The sequence below is a fragment of the Corythoichthys intestinalis genome, chromosome 2, assembly GCF_030265065.1.
Source record: "Corythoichthys intestinalis isolate RoL2023-P3 chromosome 2, ASM3026506v1, whole genome shotgun sequence".
NCBI lineage: Eukaryota > Metazoa > Chordata > Actinopteri > Syngnathiformes > Syngnathidae > Corythoichthys > Corythoichthys intestinalis.
This window is the reverse complement of record NC_080396.1, coordinates 46,213,475-46,238,240: the sequence shown is the minus strand read 5'-3', so window position 1 is coordinate 46,238,240 and position 24,766 is coordinate 46,213,475. Positions and strand designations below refer to the sequence as shown.

Sequence of the window (24,766 nt, the reverse complement as noted above, 5' to 3'; positions counted from 1 at the left end):
ACCATTTAATCTGCCCCCCACCCACACCGGATGAATGCACAGTTACATCGGCCAGCTCCACTCCCCCTCAGTCTTCATCTCAGACAACACTAACACAAAGCAAGGTACATACAGTACATGTGAATTTGTATGATTTTGGTGAAGAACACAAGACAGATTTCAAGTCAAATCAAATGTGTCTGTGGGATGAATTAAAACAGGCCTAGGGTAAGCATCGTTGCAAGCTCTGAACCCACAATCATCCCCCCTTATAATTGCATTTAGCTCATTAAATACCCCCTCCCCCACAACCTCTAAGTGCATTCCATTAATGAGTTTTTTTTTTTGTTTTTGGTTTTTTTCATACAGATTTTTCAAAATCCCTCAAAGAAATGAAAGAATTGACTACCCTATTTCCTTTTATTTACTAATCAGCAATGGAACCTAAGTACATTTTCTGGGCTAGTGATTAGGCCTGCACAATACATCGTTTGAACATCACCGTCGCAATGTGCACATGCACAATAGTCCCATCGCAGGACGTGCAATGTTTTTTTTTCTTTTTATTTAATGTACGTATGTTTTTGTTTTTCTTCATAAAAGCAGCAATTGTGCAGAAACATGGCTTCATGGATCCCTTTTCTATACAATAATCTTCATCATTCACATATAAACCCCCTTAACCTGGATTGAACGGTATTATATGAATACTAGGGATATCCCGATAACATATTTATGCACCCGAGTCACCTGATTTTGAGAATCTGCAGATTCCGAGTCTCGATCCGATACTGGAAAAAAATTGTTTTTGTTTTCTTTTTTTGCTTTGACGCTCACGATGCCGCGAAGAGCCTCTCACTTACACAATGAATGAGTTTCCAAAGCACACTTCAGGGTGTGTGCGAGGCTTAACGATGATTAACACATTTGTGCCTTTGATCGTAGAGCTACCGAGGCATTTCTGGATCAAAGCTACAAACCTGTCAATCATCGTTAACTAAGTATCAAACGGCAGCTGCACTGGTGACCAAGAAAATAAACAAGCTTGATCACATTACTTAGCAGAAGGGAGGGTGAGAGCCAGTATGAGCATGAAGCACAAAAACAAATATTTTTTTAAAATTAAAAACTCGATCCTTTTTACACAATTCCGATCCTCTGAAAAATGGCGCGATCGACCCGATTTCCAATGATCTGGTCGATCAGAACATCTCTAATCCATACAATGAACTCATAGTGCTCCACCAAAATCTTCCCAAGCAGAACTATTAAAATTATGTGGTAAAAATGGTTTTAATATCGCAATATATATCGCAAACACCTAAAAAGTCGCAATGTCAGTTTTTTTCCAGTATCGTTCAGCCTTACTAGTGATATACATACATACACTGAGTCACGTATGTATCAGGACAAATACCAGTTGTGCTCCTCGAAATGTGCGATTCTTAAAATACATGACAGTCAAAATCTCAGCTGTACACTCAAACATTAATGGCACACCGTGACTTCTGCTAACTACCGCAAGACATACTCGTCAAAGTTTCTCCTTATCTGCTTGAGTATAAAATGCTTCTTCCACTTCCAGCCTCTTGAGCCTCGTCCATTTTCGTACATTGTAATGAGATGTGAGTGCAATTGTTCTGAACTAAAATGAAAATTGCTTTACTGCCCCCTGCTGCAGATTTTGTCTCATTAACCTCATCTACAAGCTTGAATTTGACAGTACAGTTTTATCAGACACTCGTTCAATACTTGAGGGGAAAAAAAAAAATAGCATGGAATTTCAGGAGTCTAAAGCGCAATTATGTCTTTGGCACTAAAAGAATAAATTAGTTCACTTCCTGTTGGTCCCAGTGTTGCGATAGTTTTGGCCTTATAGCTACATCTTTAAGGTTTAATATTTAAGCATCTATTTCGGGTAATTGTTGAATGTTGCTCCTCATGCTTGTTTGGGTCTTCATCTGAGATTTCGCCTACATTTAAAAAATCTGATGTTTAAAGATCGAATGGACTGTGGTGTAGCCATGTTTTATTTATTTAATTACAAATGATTTACTCGTGACCTGAGTATTGAGTATTTTTGGGACCTTTGAATATCATGAGGTTGTTTCGAATGTGTCAAGCATGAAGTTGAGCTGTTCTCATTGACAATCTGACATAGCTTGGTTTTTTCGTGTGCGTGTGTACAAGAATTTTCTTCAGTACTTATAGTACTGGCCAAAAGTATTGGCACCCCTGCAATTCTGTCAGATAATGCTCCATTTCTCCCAGAAAATGATTGCAATTACAATTGCTTTGGTAGTAATATCTTCATTTATTTTGCTTGCAATGAAAAAACACAAAAGAGAATGGGATTTTTTTTGTTTTGTTAAATCATTATCATTTTACACAAAACTCGAAAAATGGGCTGGACAAAAGTATTGGCACTAGAGATGTCCCGATTGATCGGGTCCGATCACGTCATTTGCAAAGTATCGGAATCAGCAAAAAAATATCGGCCATGCCTTTTTTTAATATATATATTTCTTCTTTAATTAAATCGTTTTCTAATTGTATTTAACGTTACAGACATAATAAGTTACACTCATCCAGAGTCTTTAATTTAGGCTTAAGGTAGGGTTATCAAAAATATCCCGATAATGCCGGCAATTATTTTATTAAGTAATGTGTCACGTTTAATATTCAACACTAATAATATTTGCGCTGCGCGACCTTCTCACTTATTGTCGCGCTCAATCTGTAATGACGCCGTTCTACCCATATAGAGAGATAAAAGGCAGCGCAAAATGAGTAGAGTGCATTGGCTAATACTTTGCAATCCCTCTCCCTATGATTTGAAATATCATGGGAAGCAATGTGGGGAAGCAAGGTGGCAACTGATCTTTGTCTTAACACCTTATTTCCCAAAGCAGAGAAGATATATCCGTTGGTAGCACGACGCACAGTCATGGTTTTACTTCCCATCATGGTTCCACTTCCCATCATGCATTGGGGCATGGCTGCAGTATCATTTACTGAAAGCTCAACAAATACACTAGATGGCAATATTTAGTCACAATATACAGTCACAAGTCTTTCTATCCGTGGATCCCTCTCACAGAAAGAATGTTAATGTAAATGCCATCTTGAGGATTCATTGTCATAATAAACAAATACAGTACTTCTGTACTGTATGTTGAATGTATATATTCGTCCGAGTTTTATTCATTTTTTTCTTAATGCATTGCCAAAATGTATATGATCGGGAAAAATTATCGGGAATGATTGGAATTGAATCGGGAGCAAAAAAAAAAAAGCAATCGGATCGGGAAATATCGGGATCAGCAGATAAACTAAAACGATCGGGATCGGAGGCAAAAAAACATGATCGGAACAACCCTAATTGGCACCCTTTGAAAAATCGTGATGCTTCTCTAATTTGTGTAATTACCAGCTCCTGTTAATTAACTCTGGCACGTAACAGGTGGTGGCAATCACTAAATTACACTTGCCGCCAGTTAAAATGGATTAAAGTTGACTCAACCTTTGTCCAGTGTCCTTGTGTGTACCACATTGAGTATGAAGAAAAGAAATAAGACCAAAGAACTGTCTGAGGACTTGAGAAATAAAATTGTGAGAAAGCATGGGCAATATCAAGGATACAAGTCCATCTCCAAAGACGTGAATGTTCCTGTGTCTACCGTGCGCAGTGTCATCAATAAGTGTAAAGACCATAGCACTGTGGCTACCCTCTCTAGATGTGGACGGAAAAGAAAAATTGACGAGATTTCAACGAAAGAGTGAGCGCATGGTGGATAAAGAACATCGACTTACATCCAAACAAGTTCAAGGTGACCTGCAGTCCAAGGGTACAACAGTGTCAACAATACTATCGGTCGGCATCTGAATGAAAAGGGGCTCTATGGTAGGATACCCAGGAAGACCCCACTTCTGACCCAGAGACATAAAAAACCCAGGCTGGAGTCTGCCAAAACGTACCTGAGAAAGCCAAAAACATTTTGGAAGAATGTTCTCTGGTCAGATGAGACAAAGTTAAAGCTTTTTGGGGAAAGGCATCAACATAGAGTTTACAGGGGGAAAAAAACGACAGCTTCAAAGAAAAGGAAGAAACTGTAAGAAACTTATTGATGGATACCGGAAGCGGGTTTTTGCAGTTATTTCGTCTAATGGTTGTGCTACCAAGTATTGGGCTGAGGGTGCCAATACTTTTGTCCGGCCCATTTTTGGAGTTTTGTGTAAATGATAATGATTTATTTTTTCGTTGTGTTTTTTCATTGCAAGCAAAATAAATGAAGCTATTACTACCAAAGCATTTGTAATTGCAATCATTTTCTGGGAGAAACTGAGCATTATCTGTCAGAATTGCAGGGGTGCCAATACTTTTTTGGGTCAGCAGTGTAGAAGGGTATTGTCATTTTAAAATGTTTAGGAATGCAGATTTTAACACACCTTTGTAAATGGTAATCCCGACCAACCTTTCACATTCACCACAACATCATCAACAGGCTATCAAAAAGGTTCAACAATACTATCCCTTGCACCAGCAATTTAACTGAAAGTGCCGTTGAATTGATTAAAAACAAGGCTGTCCTTTACCTAAAGAAGCATCTTTTCATCTCGACTCTGACATTGTCAACAAACGGATCTAAAGGTTAAGAGGGAGGCTCTATAGGGCTCACTCACTAACAAATGATAATGTAGGAAGTTCTTACTCTCTGCGCATGTTGTGCTTTCGCTATATTACTAAAAATTCTTATTAGTGATGTTCGTATACCAGGCAATTCCCTTTACACATGATTGAATCAGAATTCATTCTAAATGAGGGTGTGGCCATGAGCTGCAATTTTTCATAACCGTTTCCACATTAGTGTGTAAATTTGACCCATTTCACCAATGTAAAGAAACTTTAAGCTGTGCTGCAAGATTACTCCAAGTTTTTTTTTTTTTTAATTAATTGGCATTGGAAAGCTTGCTGAGCAAAGAATCAATCATTATGAATTCCAAAGTTAATTTAGAGCATGTGGCACAAAAATATATAGAACAAAAAGTAACATATGAAGAAACACTGCCCAAGTAGTGGAAATACAAACATACATACAGTACAGAGCAGCAAAGAGGTATTTGTAGTTCGCAATATTGATGACCTTAACGATGGAAGCGACAAAACATGACGAAGTCACTAGTCAGATTTACGTGAAAAATACTCGCATTTACGCGGATACACACACATACAGTACGGCACATAAGCGGAACAAGCAAATCCTCAATTTGAAATTATCATTAAAACTTCATGCTGTACTTTCAAGACTTAAAGACTTAGTCTTTCTTGGGTCCCTAAAGCCAGTAATTGGTCACGGTTTGAGAGAGGTCAACATTTGTTTGCCAAGTACACACAGTTTCAAATATGAAGGTATAGATGAATCACAAATTTGAAGGATAAGACAACACCTGCATCCTATGTACACCAGCAGAAAAGTGTTTAATTGGAAAAACAAATCGTTTTCTCAAGCGTAATAGGGAAGAAAACAATAAAAGCCAGTATTTCCTGGACATGACCACTCCAAGCAGGCGTGTTCATTTTAATTCCTTCTGTTTTACCCTCCGTGAGTCATCCCCTTATCGGGGTGGATGGGTTTGCGTGTCCCAATGATCCTAGGAGCTATGTTTTCTGGGGCTTTAAGCCCCTGGCAGGGACACCCATGCCAAACAGGTCCTAGGTGAGGGGCCAGACAAAGCATGGCTCAAAAGGACACCTATGATGAGTAAAACAAATGAACTCAAGTTTCCTTTGCCCTGACGCGGGTTAACGGGGCCCCCCTCTGGAGCCAGGCCTGGAGGTGGGGCTCGAAGGCACGCGTCTGGTGGCCGGGCCTGTCCCCATGGGGCCCGGCTGGGCACAGCCAGAAAAGGCAACATGGGTTGCCCTTCCCATGGGCTCACCACCTGTGGGATGGGCCAAAGGGGTCGGGTGCATAGGGAGTTGGGCGTCAGCCAAAGGCGGGGGGCCTTGGCGGTCTGACCCCCAGCTGCAGAAGCTAACTCTTGGGACATGGAATGTCACCTCTCTGGCAGGGAAGGAGCCCGAGCTGGTGTGTGAGGCAGCGAAGTTCCGACTAGATATAGTCGGACTCTCCTCCACACACAGCTTGGGTTCTGGTACCAATCCTCTCGAGAGGGGCTGGACTCTCTTCCACACCGAGCAGGTGTGGGCATACTTATTGCCCCCCGGCTTGGCGCCTGTACGTTGGGGTTTACCCCAGTAGACGAGAGGGTAGCCTCCCGCCGCCTTCGGGTGGGGTTGGGGTTTTGACTGTTGTTTGCGCTTATGCACCGAACAGCAGCTCAGAATACCCACCCTTTTTGGAGTCCTTGGCGGGTGTGCTGGAAAGCGCCCCCTCTGGGGACTCCCTCGTTCTTCTGGGGGACTTCAACGCTCACGTGGGCAATGACAGTGGGACCTGGAGGGGCGTGATTGGGAGGAACGCCCCCCCCCCCAATCAGAACCCGAGTGGTGTTCTGTTATTGGACTTCTGTGCTCGTCAAGGTTTGTTCATAATGAACACCATGTTCAAACATAGGGGTATCTATACGTGCACTTGGCACCAGGACACCCTCGGCCGCAGTTCCATGATCGACTTTGCAATCGTGTCATCGGACTTGCGGCCGCATGTTTTGTACACTCGGGTGAAGAGAGGGGCGGAGCTGTCAACTGATCACCACCTAGTTGTGTGTTGGCTCCGATGGCTCGGGAAGATGCTGGCCAGACCTGGTAGGCCCAAACGTATTGTGAGGGTCTGCTGGGAACGTCTGACAGAATCCCCTGTCAGAAAGAGCTTTAACACCCACCTCCGGCAGAACTTCTCCCTTGTCCCGGGGGAGGTGGGGGACATTGAGTCCGAGTGGGCCATGTTTCGGACCTCCATTGTTGAGACGGCCGATCGGAAGTGTGGCCGTAAGGTAGTTGGTGCCTGTCGTGGCGGCAATCCCCAAACCCGCTGGTGGACACCAGCTGTAAGGGATGCCGTCAAGCTGAAGAAGGAGGCCTACCGGGCCTTTTTGGCCTGTGGGACTCCGGAGGCAACTGACAAGTACTGACTGGCCAAGCGGACTGTAGCTTCGGCGGTCGCCGAGGCAAAAACTCAGACATGGGAGGAGTTTGGCGAGGCCATGGAAAACGACTTCCGGACGGCTTCGAGGAAATTCTGGTCCAACATTCGGTGTCTGAGGAGAGGAAAGCAGTGCACCATTAACACTGTGTATAGTGAAGATGGGGCACTGCTGACCTCAACTTGGGACGTCGTGAGTCAGTAGGGAGAATACTCGAAGACCTCCTCAATTCCACCGACACGCCTCCCTCTGAGGGAGCAGAGTCTGGCGACTCCGAGGTGGGCTCTCCAATCTCCGGGGTTGAAGTCACTGGGGTTGTTAGAAAGCTCCTTGGTGGCAAGGCCCCGGGGGTCGATGAGATCCACCCGGAGTTCCTAAAGGCAGTGGATGTTGTGGGGCTGTCATGGCTGACACGCCTCTACAACATCACGTGGACTTCGGGGACAGTGTCTCTGGATTGGCAGACCGGGGAGGTGGGGGTGTGCTCCAATTATAGAGGGATCACACTCCTCAGCCTCCCCGGTAAAATCTATTCAGGGGTGCTGGAGAGGAGGGTCCGTCGGGGAGTCGAATCTCTGATTCAGGAAGAGCAGTGTGGTTTTCGTCCCGACCGTGGAACAGTGGACCAGCTCTACACCCTCGGCAGGGTCCTCGAGGGTGCATGGGAGTTTGCCCAACCAGTCTACATGTGTTTTGTGGATTTGGAGAAGGCGTTCAACCGTGTGCCTAGGGGAGTCCTGTGGAGGGTGCTCCGGGAGTACGGGGTACCAAGCCCCTTGGTAAGGGCTGTTCGATCCCAGTACGACCGGTGTCAGAATCTGGTCCGCATTGCCGGCAGTAAGTCGAATTCGTTCCCAGTGAGGATTGGACTCCGCCAAGGCTACCTTTTGTCACCGATTCTTTTCATAATTTTTATGGAGAGAATTTCTAGGCGCAGCCGAAGCGTTGAATGTGTCCGGTTTTGTGGCCTCAGCATTGCACCTCTGCTTTTTGCAGATGATGTGGTGTGTTGGCTTCATCAAGCCGTGACCTCCAACTCTCACTGGGGCGGTTCGCAGCCGAGTGTGAAGCGGTTGGGATGAAGATCAGCACCTCCAAATCCGAGACCATGGTCCTTAGCCGGAAAAGGGTGGCATGCCCTCTCCGGGTCGGGGATGAGATCCTGCCCCAAGTGGAGGAGTTCAAGTATCTTGGGGTCTTGTTCACGAGTGAGGGTAGGAGGGAGCGGGAGATTGACAGGCAGATCGGTGCAGCGTCTGCAGTGATGCGAACTCGGCACCGGTCCGTTGTGGTGAAGAAGGAGTTGAGCCAAAAGGCTAAGCTCTCGATTTACCGGTCGATCTATGTTCCTACCCTCATCTATGGTCACAAGCTGTGGGTCGTGACCGAAAGAACAAGATCCCGGATACAAGCGGGCGATATGAGTTTCCTCCGCAGGGTGTCCGGGCGCTCCCTTAGAGATAGGGTGAGAAGCCCGGTCATCCGGGAGGGGCTTGGTGTCGAGCCGCTACTCCTCCGCGTTGAGAGGAGCCAGTTGAGGTGGCTCGGGCATCTGGTTCGTATGCCTCCTGGACGCCTCCCTGGAGAGGTGTTCCGGGCATGTCCCACCGGCGGGAGGCCCCGGGGTCGAACCAGGACACGCTGGAGAGACTATGTTGCTCGGCTGGCCTGGGAACGCCTTGGAATCCCGCCGGAGGAGCTGGCTGAAGTGGCTGGGGAGAGGGAAGTCTGGGCTTCCCTGCTAAAGCTGCTGCCCCCGCGACCCGACCCCGGACTAAGCAGAAGATAATGGATGGATGTTGTTTTAGCCAAGCCAATCCAAATACATTGTGGCTTCAGTACTACCCATTGTTTCTTGGTGATATAGGGACTTAACACTGTTTACAGGTGAGCTATTACAATCATAGTCATTTTATTCATATTTAGCAAGAAAAACAGAAAAAGAATCTTTACCTGTGTTGGAGTCTATTAGTGTTTTTGTGCTGTTGGCCAACAACACTTGCTGTTGTTGTATTACGAAGACAAAGTCTGATTATTTGTCATTGATATGCGTTTTGTTTTGTCTGGCAGCCCATGATTTACTTCTAGCACGTAAAAGTGTAGGTATAACAGACATCACAGTCAACATTCATGTACACAGCAATGACTGCTCTGTCAAACTAAGTTCCTGCTTGGGTTTAACTATTGTTTTCTCCGTTATCAGAGGTCTAAGGATATCATGTTTTTGTAGTTAACTGCTTTGAGCAACAGTCTTTCACATGAACGTAATTTATACTAGGTGCTGTCTTATGCGCAAATTTGTGCGTACTCACTTTTAGTGAATGAGGCCCAAAATCTTTGCCGAGACAAACAAATGTGGTGAGCAAAGCGTGTTTGTGTTGTCAGTATATTGGGCTTCAAGGGCCCAAGGCAGAGAGTGGACAAGAGAAAGCTAATCAGGCTAAATACAGCAGTTTTGCATTGAAGCATGTGCAATTGTTATTTTCCAGATGGATTATTCCTCACTGAATTGCTCATGCTACTCAGAGCACGGGAGAAACAATGCAGCTTGGTTCAATGCAAGCTGTTAACATGTTAGGACATAAGGCAAAGTTGCTGTTAGTTAATGTCTGCAGTTATGAACCTCATCTACAAGCAACGAGAAATACAAATATTGAGTAGTCAAAAACATTGAAAGGCTGCTGGTAGTGTTGTGTTTCACATAGCTAACTTTTGTACAGTTCATGACAGACGAATTCCAAACAGACTGGCAACCACTTCAGCGTATAGTCTGTCTTTTGCCCAGTGTCCAACAGGAGAGGCTACAGATTTCCAAACAAGGCCTGTATCAAGGTTAGTCCCTCAGTAGATCCATTTTGGCTATTCTAGTATAATGGTTTGGTGCAAAAAAAAAAAAAATCCATTAAAAAAATAATAATATAAAATAAAGTTTCATTTTATTTTGCCCTCAAAAATGTCAGGCACTTCTCTTCAGGATGATACAAAGCAATTGTTGCCTATTGAATAGGAGCATTCATCCGTCTAACATTCTACAACAAACTATGAAATGGAAAAATGGCATTGATCAACACAAGACTCAATGCATTTAAGAACGAAGAATGAAAAGTAAAAGGACGTGAAAGCCTGCACAGAGTAATGCTGTAGCGGCAGCTCATCAAGTGGGTGTAGAACTGACGGTGGTATAGCTGTACTTTGACACCGAAGTTGCTATGGTGGGGGCCATTGAATAACCTGCGGTGGTGCCCTCCTCTCCAGCTTCGAGAAGGGATGGGCAGCACCTGCGACACAGAGGGTTGCGACAGAGGCAAGCAAAGGTAGACAGAAGAGCCTTGCGGAAACGGGTGTTCATGAAGCAGTATATAACGGGGTTGACGCAGGCAGAGGTGTAGGACAACAAATGGATGAACGAAATGGGGATCCCTGTGAGCGCTCTGGAGGCTGCCTTCACGTCAAAAGCCTTCCAGGTGTTGGCAATGTACAGCGGCATCCAGCAAATGAAGAAGAGTGCCACAATCACCAACAGCATCCGAATAACGCGCTTTTTGGCCTCTAACTTGGCCTTGGAGACGTTGCTGCGAGAGTGCTGAGTCTTGGGCGCTGTGGTGGCAGCAGAAGAAGCTGTTACGGATGACGATGATGTTGGGAGTGTTGGGAGCTCGACGCCAGAGGAGGCCTTTTGGGAAACTTGAACGTAGCAACCATCATCATCCCCGTCGTTTGGTTCCGCAACGGTACCATTTCGCAGTTCTGTGGAGAAGAATTTATTTGATTGCAGATAACACCTTTTCTCCAAGACCAAATAATACAAACATTTACTGAAAAGCTGAATGCCGAATACTAAATGTTTTGAAACAGATATGATGCAATAAAAAATAAAACTACTTAAAATGGTGCTCCACAAAAAACAAGTTTTATCAGGCCCCCAGTGGGCCGTGCAATTGACCACATTGCAAGAGTGCACCACCTGACTCTCTAAATCCTCCTCCAACCCACGTGACACGCTGGGCGGGGTCTGAGTTCGAACTTTTAATGTATGTGGTGCGGGTTTTAGATTATCAATAAAGTATGAAAAACAACTTAAATGGTTTGGTGCCTGCACTTAGTAGAATATGCAACATATTCAACTCTACTAAGAAACAGTAATAAAAAAATGTGTATTTTGTTTAAATCACACAACAGAAAATATTCACATTTGCACACTTCCTAACAACACCAAGCAATCAAACAAATGCAAAAGCAAAATTCCCACCCAACAAAAAAATACCCATTGCAGGCCTGAGTCGATGCCACACATACTCTTACAACCCCACACCATCATAAATGCTTAAAAAAATGAACCCTATCTTGAACCAATTGGCTCAAATGGTTAAATGCCTCATAAGGCTTCATCTCACCATCACTAGTGTTTCAGCCTTGCTGCTTACATGCATGCAAGTACTGCAGCTTGCGAATTGGCATTTCACTTACCATTGTTAAAGGGACTATACAGGCCTTTTAGAGTTAATTTATAATACTTATCTAATCCAAGTATACTCCACCAATGCCCTGATGAGTACACATAGCCCTAACATTTTAACATAGACTGCCCTAAAAAGGCGCGTCGAACGCTATGGGCGAACAGGCAACTGTGCACGACCACGCATGCCCCCACTGCAGCAGCACTATCTCCGCTTGGCAAAAAAACTTTTCCATCCCACTTTTCTAATGTACTTAAGAATTTCTATGAGCAGTATACAATCTCATTTGCTGTTTTTATGTTTTTGGTGCTGATCTGATGGAGCAAATGTTCGTTGCTTTATGCTCGTTCTAGTACAACCATGCGCGCCATGCACGAGATTATAACAGGCTGTAATTGCTAGGGATGTCCCCGATCCGATCACGTGATGGAAAAGTTTTTTTCTCCGGTATAGCATTGAGGCTCAGAATCGGCAGATTCTCAAAATCCAGTGACTCGAACTCAGACTTGGGTGCAAAAATATGCAAACCTAATAGTTACGCTTTAGGCTGGAGGTGGCAAAAAAGTGGCAAACTCTGTATAGTCCCTTTAACTTGAGCTAACAAATATCTAAACCCCTGCCGCAAAAATACTTGGTGTGCCTTCATAAGTTCGCTGTTCTTCGCCGATGAGCAACTAGTGTAGTTAGTTGGGATTTACAAAAATTAAAATTATCGTCCAACACTGAATTTAAAAAAAAAAAAAAAAAAAACGGAAGCTGAAAACAGAAATCAATTATTAAAATCATTTTTTAAAATTTAATAAACACACAATTAAACAAAACATTCAGCTTTTTATTTTATTAAAATATGTATTAAATTTTCCCCCCCAAAAATTACAAATCTTAGAATTAAAAAAAAAAAAAAGAATTTTATTTGGTATTGGCATTGCAAAAATTCACAACAAACTAAGATTAAATACAAAATTAACTTACATCAATATACATTTAATAATAGTGTGCGTGCATATGGCCTCTATAAAGCCAATTTTGCTTCTTGAGGTAAAGTGGCCTCTCTACTTTATCACACTGACATCTATTTCTCCGCTCATCGGGAACATGAGCTCCAGTGCTGTCGCTCACTAATAAGGCTGCATTTTAATTCCCACATCCAAGTATTGTGCTTTTTTACATGGGTCAAATGAAATCACTACGAAATACATAGGGTCTGAATAGACCTCAATGAAAAATGCACTAACAGACTCCAATAGTGTCGTTTTCTTTGTTTTCAGTCCATGGTATCTTAATTGCTCAGAAGACAAGAAAGTGCCGCAATGAGAGACGCATCTGAGGAGCTTATCTCTTTAGTTAGCAGCTCAAAGGGTAGGCTAGTCTTCTGAAGACTATATGCAGCCAAGACATGCTCTTGCATAGACATGAAAGACGTGCTGTTCCACTGTGTGCTCGCAGAGACTGTAAGTAGGAATAGCTGCACAGTGCTAACACAGTGATTCACTGGACATCTTGCCTCCAGTAGCAAAAGTGCAATTATTGGTTTTGGTAATGTTATTTTGCGTGTTGGACAGAAACCATATTTTGAGTCACATTTCAGCCTAAAATCTTAAAGTTACCGAATTTTCGGTGCATCTCTAGTACTTAGTCCTGCTGCAGGTTGTGACGTGTTACCAGCTACACCATAGAATGATTTGTGAGAGGGATCTTAATTCATGGGACAAATCACACAGGGGAAAAAAACTCAAAGTGGTTATGCATGTGTGTGTGTGTGTGTGTGTTTGAGGTTGAATGGCTCAGCTCCAGTGTTGCATGTGCGTGTTCAGTGCATGTTCTGTGTACACAAGAATGTTTTGTGTTTTAAAAAAAAAAAAAAAAAATTCTTTGTTGTTGCATTATTTCACAGCTATATTGATTAAGCCTTAGTGTGGGATTCCCCCCACTCCCCACAGATAGTAAACACGCACAAAAATACATTCAGCCCAAGTGTCCATGGTCATACTAGTTCTCAAACATAAGGATGGCCATATCTTAAAAATAGGCAAATACACAGCAGCAATTTTGTAAATCACAATTGTGAATTATTTCTAAAAGAGGAGCCTGCCTCTCACAAAAGTTAAAAGATGTCATAAATAAAAACATAAGAAGAGGGTTTAAGAATGTCACTGTTATTTTTCCCATCTGGCAAAAGTAGCAGCAGTATAGAACAGACAACCTAAAAAACGATTTCAAACAAATGTGTGTATATGTGTGGTGTGCGTACGCACAAACGTGTGTATACATATTTAGAGGATCTTAACATCCCAATATTTGGCATAAAGTTGAATTAAAGCAGAGTATAACAATATGTGAACCAGGACATTTTAGTCACAACAGTGTGAAAAAGTAACTATATTTGATTCTTTGTAGATTCTTTTTTTTTTTAACATTCTGTATTTCTTCACCTTTTTAATTCTGTGGCCAAAAATGCAGCATAAAACTTTTAGTTTTACCCTTGCCACACTTATACTGTAATACTATAAAATGCTATTAACTCATTGGCTGCCATTGAAAGCAACAGATGTCTAATCTATTTTAACTTCCTGAATGTCACCAGTCCAAGATAAAAATGATTTGGCGTCTTCAATCACTGTGAATAGCACAGAAAAATCACCATACATTGCTAGACCCGCAATAAACAAGTTGAAATGATTGCTGGAAACACGAGGTGAAGTGCCATGTAGCTAGGATTGCCTCCAGCGTTTTTCAACAGGACTATTTAGTGGCCAGCACATTTATTTTCAAAGAAGTTGCAGTGCACTATATAGAGTAATTTATGAGCGAGATGGATTAAATGTTGTTTTCTCCCTCAGACAAGTATAAAAAGGTAAGTACAAAGAATATCTGGTGCAGAAGCTGAAGATAGCTGATAAATAATTCTCTGCCTCAGGCAACTACTTTAGCATGTGTAGCAAAACAGTCATTTTCTGTATTAATCTACTAAATGATAGCATCTTTAAATGAACATAAAACATTAAATAAACTAGTTATGAGAACACAAGACATTCGTTTCTACTTTAGCACTCACCAGTAGTCTCGGTTTCATTCTGCTTCATTTCAAAGCGCATGCCCCGGTAAAGCTCTCTTGAGATCAACCCGTAGGCTACTGCCATCACCACTCCAGGAATGAAGAAAAGAATAAGGAGCAAGAGCACATACCTGGAAATCAGAAGAGAGAGAAAGACACTATATCGTTTTATTGTATTGATTACGTGAAGTGCTAAAGACCTAGCCAAAGACAGCAATTCTCACAATTTGATGGCCAATATTGAACTTTATAGGATTGCCAGGAAGATTTACTTTCAGAAAAACGACTTTGTTGATTACTTTCAGTCAGAATTTAAAAGAGGCATAAAGGTAACTTCAACTATTTACAACCCAATACTAACTTCCTTTTGTGCATCTCAATGGTCAGACTGCTTACAATTTGTAAAGACGCTTAATGAAAAGATATTTTCTTTAGATGCTACCAGAACAACATTTCCGACTGAATGGCTACTTGCAGTGTATTAAGAAGTGGAAATAAAAAAAAAAACATTTTCCACCTTTTTCCATTCTGATTCAGTGCAATACCTCCTAGATAAAAAAGAAACCAGAGAACTGCACAGAAAACTGTTTTCATTTTCTTCGAGAGAACTGCAAAACTGTCACGAAATGATAACCAATGTGACAAACTCTGGCTAAAACGGTCCCCCAAAAACTGAAAGGGAGACGTTCACGTATTCCAATCGCATCAAAATTTATATGATACATCGATGTAGCTAAAACCGTTTTAATGTTTTTAGGTTGGAACAATTAGCTTTAAGAAAAATATGTTCAACGTTTGGGTACATACCCAGTACAGCTCTCAAAAGTCCATAGCAATTAGTCAAAGAAAAAAAAAATCTAAACTTTAAGTGATAGTTGCCGGAAAGTCAACGGATACGGCAGGTAAGGCATTCCCTTGCCTGAGATTTTACCCTTAAAACAGCCAAGGAAGAAGGTAGTAGCAATGAATCCCCCGGGGTTGAGAAGTCTGGCAAACACGCACTTCCATCATCAAATTTTAAAAACTAATAAACAATAAAAAAAGGAAAATATTTTTTAAAAGGCACATTATTATTTGATTATATTCAACCATAGACTTCATAATGTATTGACGGGACACGGGGCCGATTCATAGGGGGCCTAAACTCCGTCAAAGCTGACCGAGTGGAAACAAAGACAAAGAACTTTTTCCATAGAAAATTCTTGTGAAGAAATGCATAAATCCCTGAATTCTTTATAGATATGGACGTAAAACAGTTTCAATTCTTGGTTAGGAGCAAAAAAAAATTTTTTTTTTAAACCCATACAGGTAGCAGTTATCTTACGTTTTGCAAACTATGAGGCTAGTCAGTAAGAAAATTAGCGGCCACCATATGTAAATAAAGAGCTTTTTCGGTTGAAAATTCTTGTGAATAAATGCTTAAATCCCTGAATTCTTTTTAGATATGGACGCAAAACAGTCTCGATTCTTGGTGAAAAGCAAAAAAAAAAAAAAAAAACGTGCAGATAGCATTTATTTTAAGTAAATATTGTGATTTATGAGGCTAGTCAGTAAGGAAATAAGCAGTCGCCATATGTAAACAAAGAGCTTTTTCAGTAGAAAATTCTTGTGAATAAACTCTTACATCCAGAATTCTTTATAGATATGGACGTAAAACAGTCTCGATTCTTGGTTAAAAGCAAAAAAAAAAAAAAAAAAAAACCCATGCAGTTAGCAGTTATTTTACATAAATATTGGAAAATATAATGCCAATGCTGTAGCGGCTAATTTCTCCCATTGATTTTTTTCACGTTTCAAAATGCATGCATGCTACTAAAAATAATTACCTTGAATCATCGAACAGATCACTCCTGAGACAATTCTTCCCGTTTGTATGCGGTACAGCTTTCGTATTTTTTCAACCTAAATCCGGCGTTGGATCCCTGAATGTGTTAACTACGAACAACTGCGAATAACTGAAGCAGACTGTAGGACAGCCCTCTACTTGAAGGCGTTGCGCAGTGGCTGACGGATGTGACCCATCAATACAATTATGAAGTCTATGATTTAACAACTTGTGGCAACCGGGACATTAAAAGACACCTTAAGGAAGGTGATTAGGAAATTCTGACCTTTCTCTGAATTTTAATTCCTTTTACGCAAAACGACACCTCGAGAAATACATTTCCTTTTGCAAATAATTGGGTCTCTGGAGTGACTGCTCACTTATAACATGAAATTAAACAAGTCTTTTGCCAGCATTACAGACTGACATGGCACAGGCAATTAAGTCTGCTTGGAGACATAACTATGAAGCTGATATGGAGAAAATCGTGATGATTGAAACCGCGCTTGTTACTAAAGCAATTTGTGTTCTGCTTTTAATGAGAAAAAAGGGGCAGCTTTCACCCTGCACTAATGAAAAAAGATTGTGTGAATCTCCATGGCTTATTTTAGCTGTCCTATGTGTCATGTGAACTTGAAATAAATGAACAAGTGCCACTTTGATGGTGATTCTATAGATCAAGGTTTCGCCCATGCATCCATCCTCTGATATTCTAATGTCTTCCTTTGAACCGATCACACCCTTTTAAAAGAACCGAGGCCTTTTGTCTGGTGTCACCTGGCTCTTTGATACAAACGCTCAGAAGATATTAGCAGTTTAGATTGAAAAGGACCTAAACCCTAAGACGATATCTAGAACTGTCTTTTCAACACCAGTTTGATCTACTGCAAATGCATCAGGAGATGTGAAAATGTGCGAATTCAGTTCTGAATCAATACCTTTTCTACTCTTTATCCCATGAAGCAAAATGTAAAAAATAAATTCACGTGCAAAGCAGTTTCAAAAGATTTTCACCACTTGAATGGGATGAAGTAAAAGTTAACATGGAGGCAGCCAACAAAGTTTTGACGAGTTACATCGCCAGTCTCTTGATAGCTGGTCTCACGTGCAAGTCCTCATAAATCTGCCAGAAGATTTTTCTTCCCATTATTGCTCCAAAGATCGATCATAATGACGGCGAATATTTTCTCATCATCCCCATCGATTTGTGCGGCCTTTTAAAGACCTTAAGGGAACATGCCAGACGGATGGATCTCTATGGAGTCACTGAGCAATAATTAAAGGACTTTGCCCAGATAGGCAACAATTGAGCGCTTCTATTTTGAATGTGTAAATCATCTTCGTTGAATGATGTCATTTCACGCTATAAATTAATTCTCTAGCGGGTTTATCAGTTCTCTTCATTTAAATAACCTAAATTAACTTTATTCCTTTTGGGGGGGTGGGGGGGGGGCTAGAACTACAGATCGCTGACAGTTAATTTTTTTCTTTTTGTTTTTAACTTGGCCACTTTACACAATTAGTTGGATTTGGACTAATAAGATTTTTCTTAAAAAATAAAAAATAAAAAAAAAATAAAAAAAACAAGCAATCAGATATCCGCATATTTGAGATTGCATTCTGATCAAATAACATGGAACCAAGTGTGATGAGATAAGGAATGCAATTTTTCAGATGACAAATAACACTATAGAAAGTCCCATTCCAACCAATCCAATGACATTATCATGGACTTACTTTGGTTCATCACGTAACAGCATCAATGACAAAGTCATTCATTGTTAAACTGAACAGTTTTAATGTCTTGGGTCACGTCTACCAATAGCGTACCATACGAATGCTATTTTTAGACCATGACCCGCCATCGTAACGCGGAAGTGGGACATTGTAAACACGCCCTCACATACAAACCATGTTATTTCTGCTTGTTTTCTCCAGTAATCTTTCAAAAAAGAACATGGCGATCAAACACTGCTGCTATGGAACTTGTAAAAACGACTTAAACATTACAACATATGATGACTGTTTTCCTCATACGTTTCCGGAAACCAAACTCGGAGGAAAAAATGTAAAGAATGGATTAAGTTGCGCAGACGTCCAAAAGACCAGTTTAATGCCAGCAAGGTGAATCCATTCACATTTCATATGCAGTAAACATTTCGTTAGCGTCATGGTCCTTCAGAGGACGAAGAGGTAAGCCATTTTGATATTTTTACGTATTTTTTAGCATGGTGTTTGACCCGTACAGATTGGGCTGAAATTCAACATGCAAATGCTCGCTCGCCATGTTCAGGGACTTTCAAGCCTCAATTTTAGATGAAATTCATTGCACATATCACATACAGTGGGAAGAACAAGTATTTGATACACTGCCAATTGGGAAAACCCATTGGCAGTGTATCATTGTATCACTGTATTTTTAAACTGAGAGATGAGAGAAGTGGAAAATAACATTTCACACAAAATATAATTGTGAGTTTTTGGAAAAAATACGTCCTTTGGAACATGGAACATGAACTTGTCTGAGGGATTTCTCATTTTGAGACTCAAATGGGTGTCTCGACTCTGTATTTTTTTTTTTCAATGCCAGTTCAGCAGTTTTGTAATGCCCCTGCGATTGTCTTCCTTCTGTGCACTGTCATGATGCTCATTTCACTCGCTTTATTAACATGTGGCGACAAAGACCGCAAACTGCAAGCCACTGTCAGATGTAACGCAGCAAACAAGGTCAGTCACTGCTACCGCCAGACTAACTTCTCTCTTCCACATACATCATACCACCATTGCGCCTTTTGTCTTAAAACCGACACATGCATTTACTGATATAACCGTATATAACACTACATAATACGTCAGCAGCGCACAGTAATCACAAGCAATAACAACTGCTATTGAACATAATACTCCACAGCTGCGGCCAAGTCTGCAAGTCCGTTATGACAGAGCCGGATCGATAAGGTAAGAGATCCACGCAAACGAGTCCAAAAACACAGTGAGGCCAAAATTAAGAAGCACCGGATCCTTTTCTGGCAGCATCCAGCACAAATTAACCCCTATTTGTCTGTCTCTTTATGTGCCCTGTGTGTGACTGACTTGCGACCAGTTCAGGGTGTAGTCCGCTTTTCCGGGTTCCAGCTCTCTGTGACATTGACCAGGCTAGGCAGTGTTGAAAATTGATGAATGTACGGGTAGATGAACAATTTTGTCTGGTCATTGCAGTTTATTGCATTTTATGTCGAGATGTGTTATATTACCGTATTTTTTGGACTATAAGTCGCGTTTTTTTTTTTTCCCTAGTTTGGCTGGGGGTGCGATTTATGCTCTGGAGCGACTTATGTGTGAAATTATGAACAAATTATTATATAATTCCACGTGTTATGTAGGCGTTTTGGAGTGACAATGATGGTTTGGTAAACTTGTTAGCATGTTCTTTATGTTATGGTTATCTAAATAACTCTTAATAGCTGTGTTACGTGAACATACCGGCAATTATCATACTGTACACTTATTCAGCATGTTCTTCTCTATTGTATTTTTATTTTAAATTGCCTTTCAAGATGACATATTTGTTCTATGTGTTGGATTTTATCAAGTAAATTTCCCCCCAAAATGCGATTTATACACCGGTGCGACTTATATATATATATATATATATATATATATTGAGGGGTGCACATAAGTGGTCCGCATGCGCGCATGCGTACCGGACATAGACAAACGCGCTGGCCCTCAACGGTTTCCATACGCTTTTGCGTACCAATGGCTGACCATAAGCCTGTCGCAATATGCAATAATTCCATTTATTGCGTGATATATAAAAATGAAGGCGGTAATTTTTCCGCTGCGACTTATCGCCTTGCGTGCACGTGCGTGCGCGCGTGCGGCAGACGTGCTGTTAAAAGTTCGGATTCCTCGTTACCAACTGCGCAAAATGCATCTTCATTCCAAGTCCGGCAAAAACTAGCGCCGGAGCCAATCGTTCCCATTATATCCTGTTGCTCAACGTATACCGGCCACATCAGTGCTCCGGAGTGACTGTGGACCATCTACCGCGCGCCGGTGTCGTTGACTTGTGGGCGCTCCCGTCAGGAGTGACATTTCACGTGGGTGGCTGTTTTTTGGCACAACGCCGGATATTTAGTCCGCCAAAACCTTGTTACCGACTAGGCTGCTACGAACAACCTCGCTTTGACAATAAACAGCTGAATGAAATTAAGAGCGCTGTGTCATATGCTGGTGTTGTGTAGTAATGAGCAGACGTGACTTCAGCGGCGCTTGTTAACTTTTTTAATGCGCGCACACACTAGATATCATGAAATGGCACACTAGATGTGCTACGTCCCATGCCATTGGCTACGTGAGCACAGAGTGATTATGGGTTACGTAGTCAATATACTACATCGATGAATTCTAAACTGTCATGACTGAATGGAAGTTAAAAAGGCCAAATCATTCCATACCAGTGACTACAGATAATGTTGCAAATATTGTTATTTCAGTACGTGACACAGATGGATTCGGACAACAAATAGGATGACTTGCTCATGTAGTAAACTTAGCTGTTAAGAAAGCTGTAGCAATCAACAGTGTGCCTTGCCTCACTTTACAAACAGTAAAGATTGTTCTCAGCTCTTTTGTACAAACATTTTTCAGATCAGTAAGAAGTAAGCACATACAGTAAATATTATGCACTAAAATACATGTTTATATGATGGCAATTTAATTTTTGCTCGCTAGCAAAAAAAAAAAAAAATAAAAATAAAAAAAAACGAAACAAAAAATGTAATTGTTATTTTTTTTTACAGAGCATTAAATGTATTGAATCGGATCGAAAATCGTGACCCCCGTATCAAAAATCGTACCGAACCGTGACTTAACTGTATCGTTGCATCTCTATGGAACACCATTGCAGAAGCTATGACGGGGAAAAGTTTTCATTTGCCTCAATGCTTAAGTTATTAAGTGCAATTTTTTTTTCTCTCTTTTTTTTTTTTTTAACACATTTTATTTATTCTGTGGTGCTGTGCGGTATCAATATTGTTGTCTTTTTATACTTAAGAGGCATAGTCTATTGTTTTTAGTTGTGATTTCTTAAAAAGTATTTTTGAATTTATCTATGAATGTATACTGTATTCTCACTGTGTTATTGTAAACTGGTTGAAAAAAAATTGGGGGGGCGCAATAATATCACATATCGCAATAATTTATGAGAATAATTATCGCACACTAATATTTGTTATCGCGACAGGCCTAGCTGACCACTGTATTTGCGGCGGACACGAGAAAATCACTTCTCAAAATGTCAAAGAGGCGGGCCCCACTGAGTAATTATTTCCGTGTTCCCCCACCCCCGTCAAAAGACAGACAGACGACAGAGACATCACCGGAGCTACCGAAAAAAAGGACTTTTGCTGAAAAGTGGCTGCAGGAGGTACCATGGCTAGAAGCAAATGATGCTCGCACGGAAATGTGGTGCAACATTTGCCGTGAGAATCCCAATGTCGCTAATAAGAGCAGCACATTTTATGTAGGGTCAAAGAATTTTAGCCATCCAAACTTTGAAAAGCACGAAAAAAACAGAGCATGTGGAAATTAATCAAACTATCGATGTCAGACAGGACCCCACTCGCCCTATGGACAAGTGGCGGAATAAAGTTATTGTAGAACAGCGCCATGCGCTGACAAACGTGTTTTTGCTCGCATTTCACAAATCTAAACATGCACGTTCAATGAGCTCTTATGAGGAGGACATCCCACTTTTACAAAGGCTTGGAGTTAATGTGAGAGCCGCATATGAATGCCCTTTATTTTGAATTAGTGCTTTTATGTTTATTACTTTACATTTCACTTCAAAGTAATGGCAATTTTGTTGTGCCAGTTGATGTTAATCAAGCGTTAATTGTTTATATAATTAATTAAAGGTAATTGGCTCTAAGTAAAGCTTGTCATAATTTTATCGCATCAGGCGGGTCGGCTCTCAAGCTCAATGAGGACCAAGTCACATCTCCAGGTCCTCCTCTGAGAACCTGGGCAAAAAAATTATGTGCACCCCTGTATATATATATTTTTTTCCTCTTCATTTCGATTTTTGAGCTGGTGCGACTTATACTCAGGTGCGACATAGAGTCCGAAAAATATGGTATAGTTATTGGTCCTGTATAGTGTTTTTTTCAAATCTCATATTAAAAAACAATTTTGTTATGTAAGTACAGTACTAAACACCTGTTTTTCCACAAGTACACAAAATTTAACTCAACCAATGCATACTAACCAGCTTTGCTCTGCATGGTGACTGGGCCAGGTGAGGCGGCACATGTGGCCAGTGGTGCCGTTGGCTTTGGGGAAAGTCCTGATGATGCTGAATACTGGATAGGGAATCATGATAAGGAGAGAGAGCACCCAGGTGGCTGCGATAACGCGGTATGCGTGGGAACGAGTTTGCCACGCTCTGGACTTTAGCGGGTTGCAGATGGCACTGTATCGCTCGATGGCAATAGCAACCAGGCTGAAGGTTGAGATGCTCACTGAGAGCCCTGCAGGAAGAAAAGAACACTTGGCTTGGTTTTTGGGACATTTCAAATGCTGAACCAGAAGTACATCCATAAAAGGGAAATGGGAAAATCACATCATCATGACAGACTTTCTACTCAAAGAATGACTCTTTAGTGGCACCTACCATTGCCTTAACTCTTTATACTGTAGGTGTATAGATATGTATAGGCAAGTGACTGCTTGGTTAATTAAAAAATGAATCATACGTGACTTTTTTGGTAATTCGAGTTATGTAGGCACCAATATTACATCTGGTATACTAGTGTGGCCTACTAACCCAAAATGTGATGTCTACATATGTGGATGCTGGGTCTCATTAATAATTGAATTTTCTTTTTTTAATTTTGTAATCATTACTTGGTAATACTTTATAATAACTATCCATTATAACTGAATAATAGATCTACCTTGGATAACCGAGAGAAAATTGATGCAATTTCAAGGTACAAAAATTTAACGTGATATTTAAAATATCAAATTTTTGTACCTGAAGATTCTTCCACCTATAGGCCTTTCTGTTTGCTGTACTTCACGAACGAAACACCACAGATGAAATGTTGAACATTCTGTTTAATGCAGAGAAACACATATACTGAGGCAACCCAAGGGTGTGCCCAGCTTAATGCCCACAGTTGGCTGGGATAGGCTCCAGCCACCCTGCAACCCTCAAGAGATGAGGATAAGTGGCTCGGAAAATGAATGAGTTAATTACTTTCACATATTTTTTAAGGAATAAATAAAATTTTCATTAAAACTTTTTCAAACAATTGAAATGAATAAAAACAGAAATACACTCTGGGAATGAACGCCAGTAACACTCTAAATTCATTCTCTCACTCATTGCCTGCCATTGTAAACGATAGTAGATAACCAATTCATTTAAACTGTGAGAGTGCCAGCCCTCCCAGTCAAAATGGATTGGATATCTAGCACAGTCAATGCACGCCAATGAGTTAATGTCCGAGAAAGGGTTAAAATGTATCCCCTTCTTATTTGAGCATGTCAGGGTCATTCCTGCAGGAATGACGGCAAGCCATTCATGCATTTAGATAAGGGCACAAGCTGCGGCAGAGTAAGTGCAAACGTTCTATAGTCATGAGGCAAGATGTGATAAATAACATTAATAAGCCTGCCCGCTAGAGGAGACCAGAGGGGGTAACCAGTCATGCACTACTACCCTGAAGAAGCTGGAACTTTCGCCCACTCATTTTGTCCTGAAAGCTGAAATTGCATTTTTGCAATCAGTTTGTCATTGACAGTGTCTTACAAAAACACAGAGTGCTTCTGTGCCGATCTAAGGGCATCAAAGATTAGGTCTTGGCGGCATTGCCTGTCATAAGGAATTGTTACCTGAAATTTAAAGGAGTGTCAAGTCCATGCTTTATTATTCAAAATTGTGGGGACTATGCACTTCTGTCAAAGATTGAAAACAAGCAAAATTTCCGGTGTTATCTTGAAAGTCATAAATATTAGGCCCGACACATTTCACAACATGACAAAATTGAGAAGGCATATAACAAAGAAATTGCTTTTTTCCCAGATACATGTTAACAAAAAACAAACAAAAAGTCAACTTTCTATGTTGCAACTTTAAGTAGACTTTTTCACTTGATAACGGATGCACACCGGGAGCACCAGTTTTTGCAAGTACCGGAAGCTTGGCAATTTCAATTTGGTGCGCCAGACAAGCACAAATGGTGCGCAAACTTAATTCAGTCACATGAAAACCAATTAAGGGAAAGGGGCCAGTGGGTTCACTGGATTGTTGAAAGTGGCCAGGGGTCCTCAACA

The 24,766-nt window shown here is 41.2% G+C and overlaps 1 protein-coding gene across 2 annotated transcripts in view; it reads right to left on the bottom strand.

Moving 5' to 3' along the window:
• Positions 1 to 2,285: 2,285 nt before the first annotated feature.
• LOC130912166 (cholecystokinin receptor-like) overlaps positions 2,286 to 24,766 on the bottom strand; it is a 44,016-nt gene continuing 21,535 nt past the window's right edge. For both annotated transcript variants that reach the window (XM_057830042.1, XM_057830043.1), the window contains 3 exons: positions 22,695 to 22,956; positions 14,599 to 14,729; positions 2,286 to 10,833 (listed from right to left, as the gene is read on the bottom strand). In XM_057830042.1, coding sequence (XP_057686025.1) covers positions 10,241 to 10,833; positions 14,599 to 14,729; positions 22,695 to 22,956 — 986 coding nt within the window. In that variant the 3' untranslated portion in view covers positions 2,286 to 10,240. The remainder of the gene's footprint in view (positions 10,834 to 14,598; positions 14,730 to 22,694; positions 22,957 to 24,766) is intronic.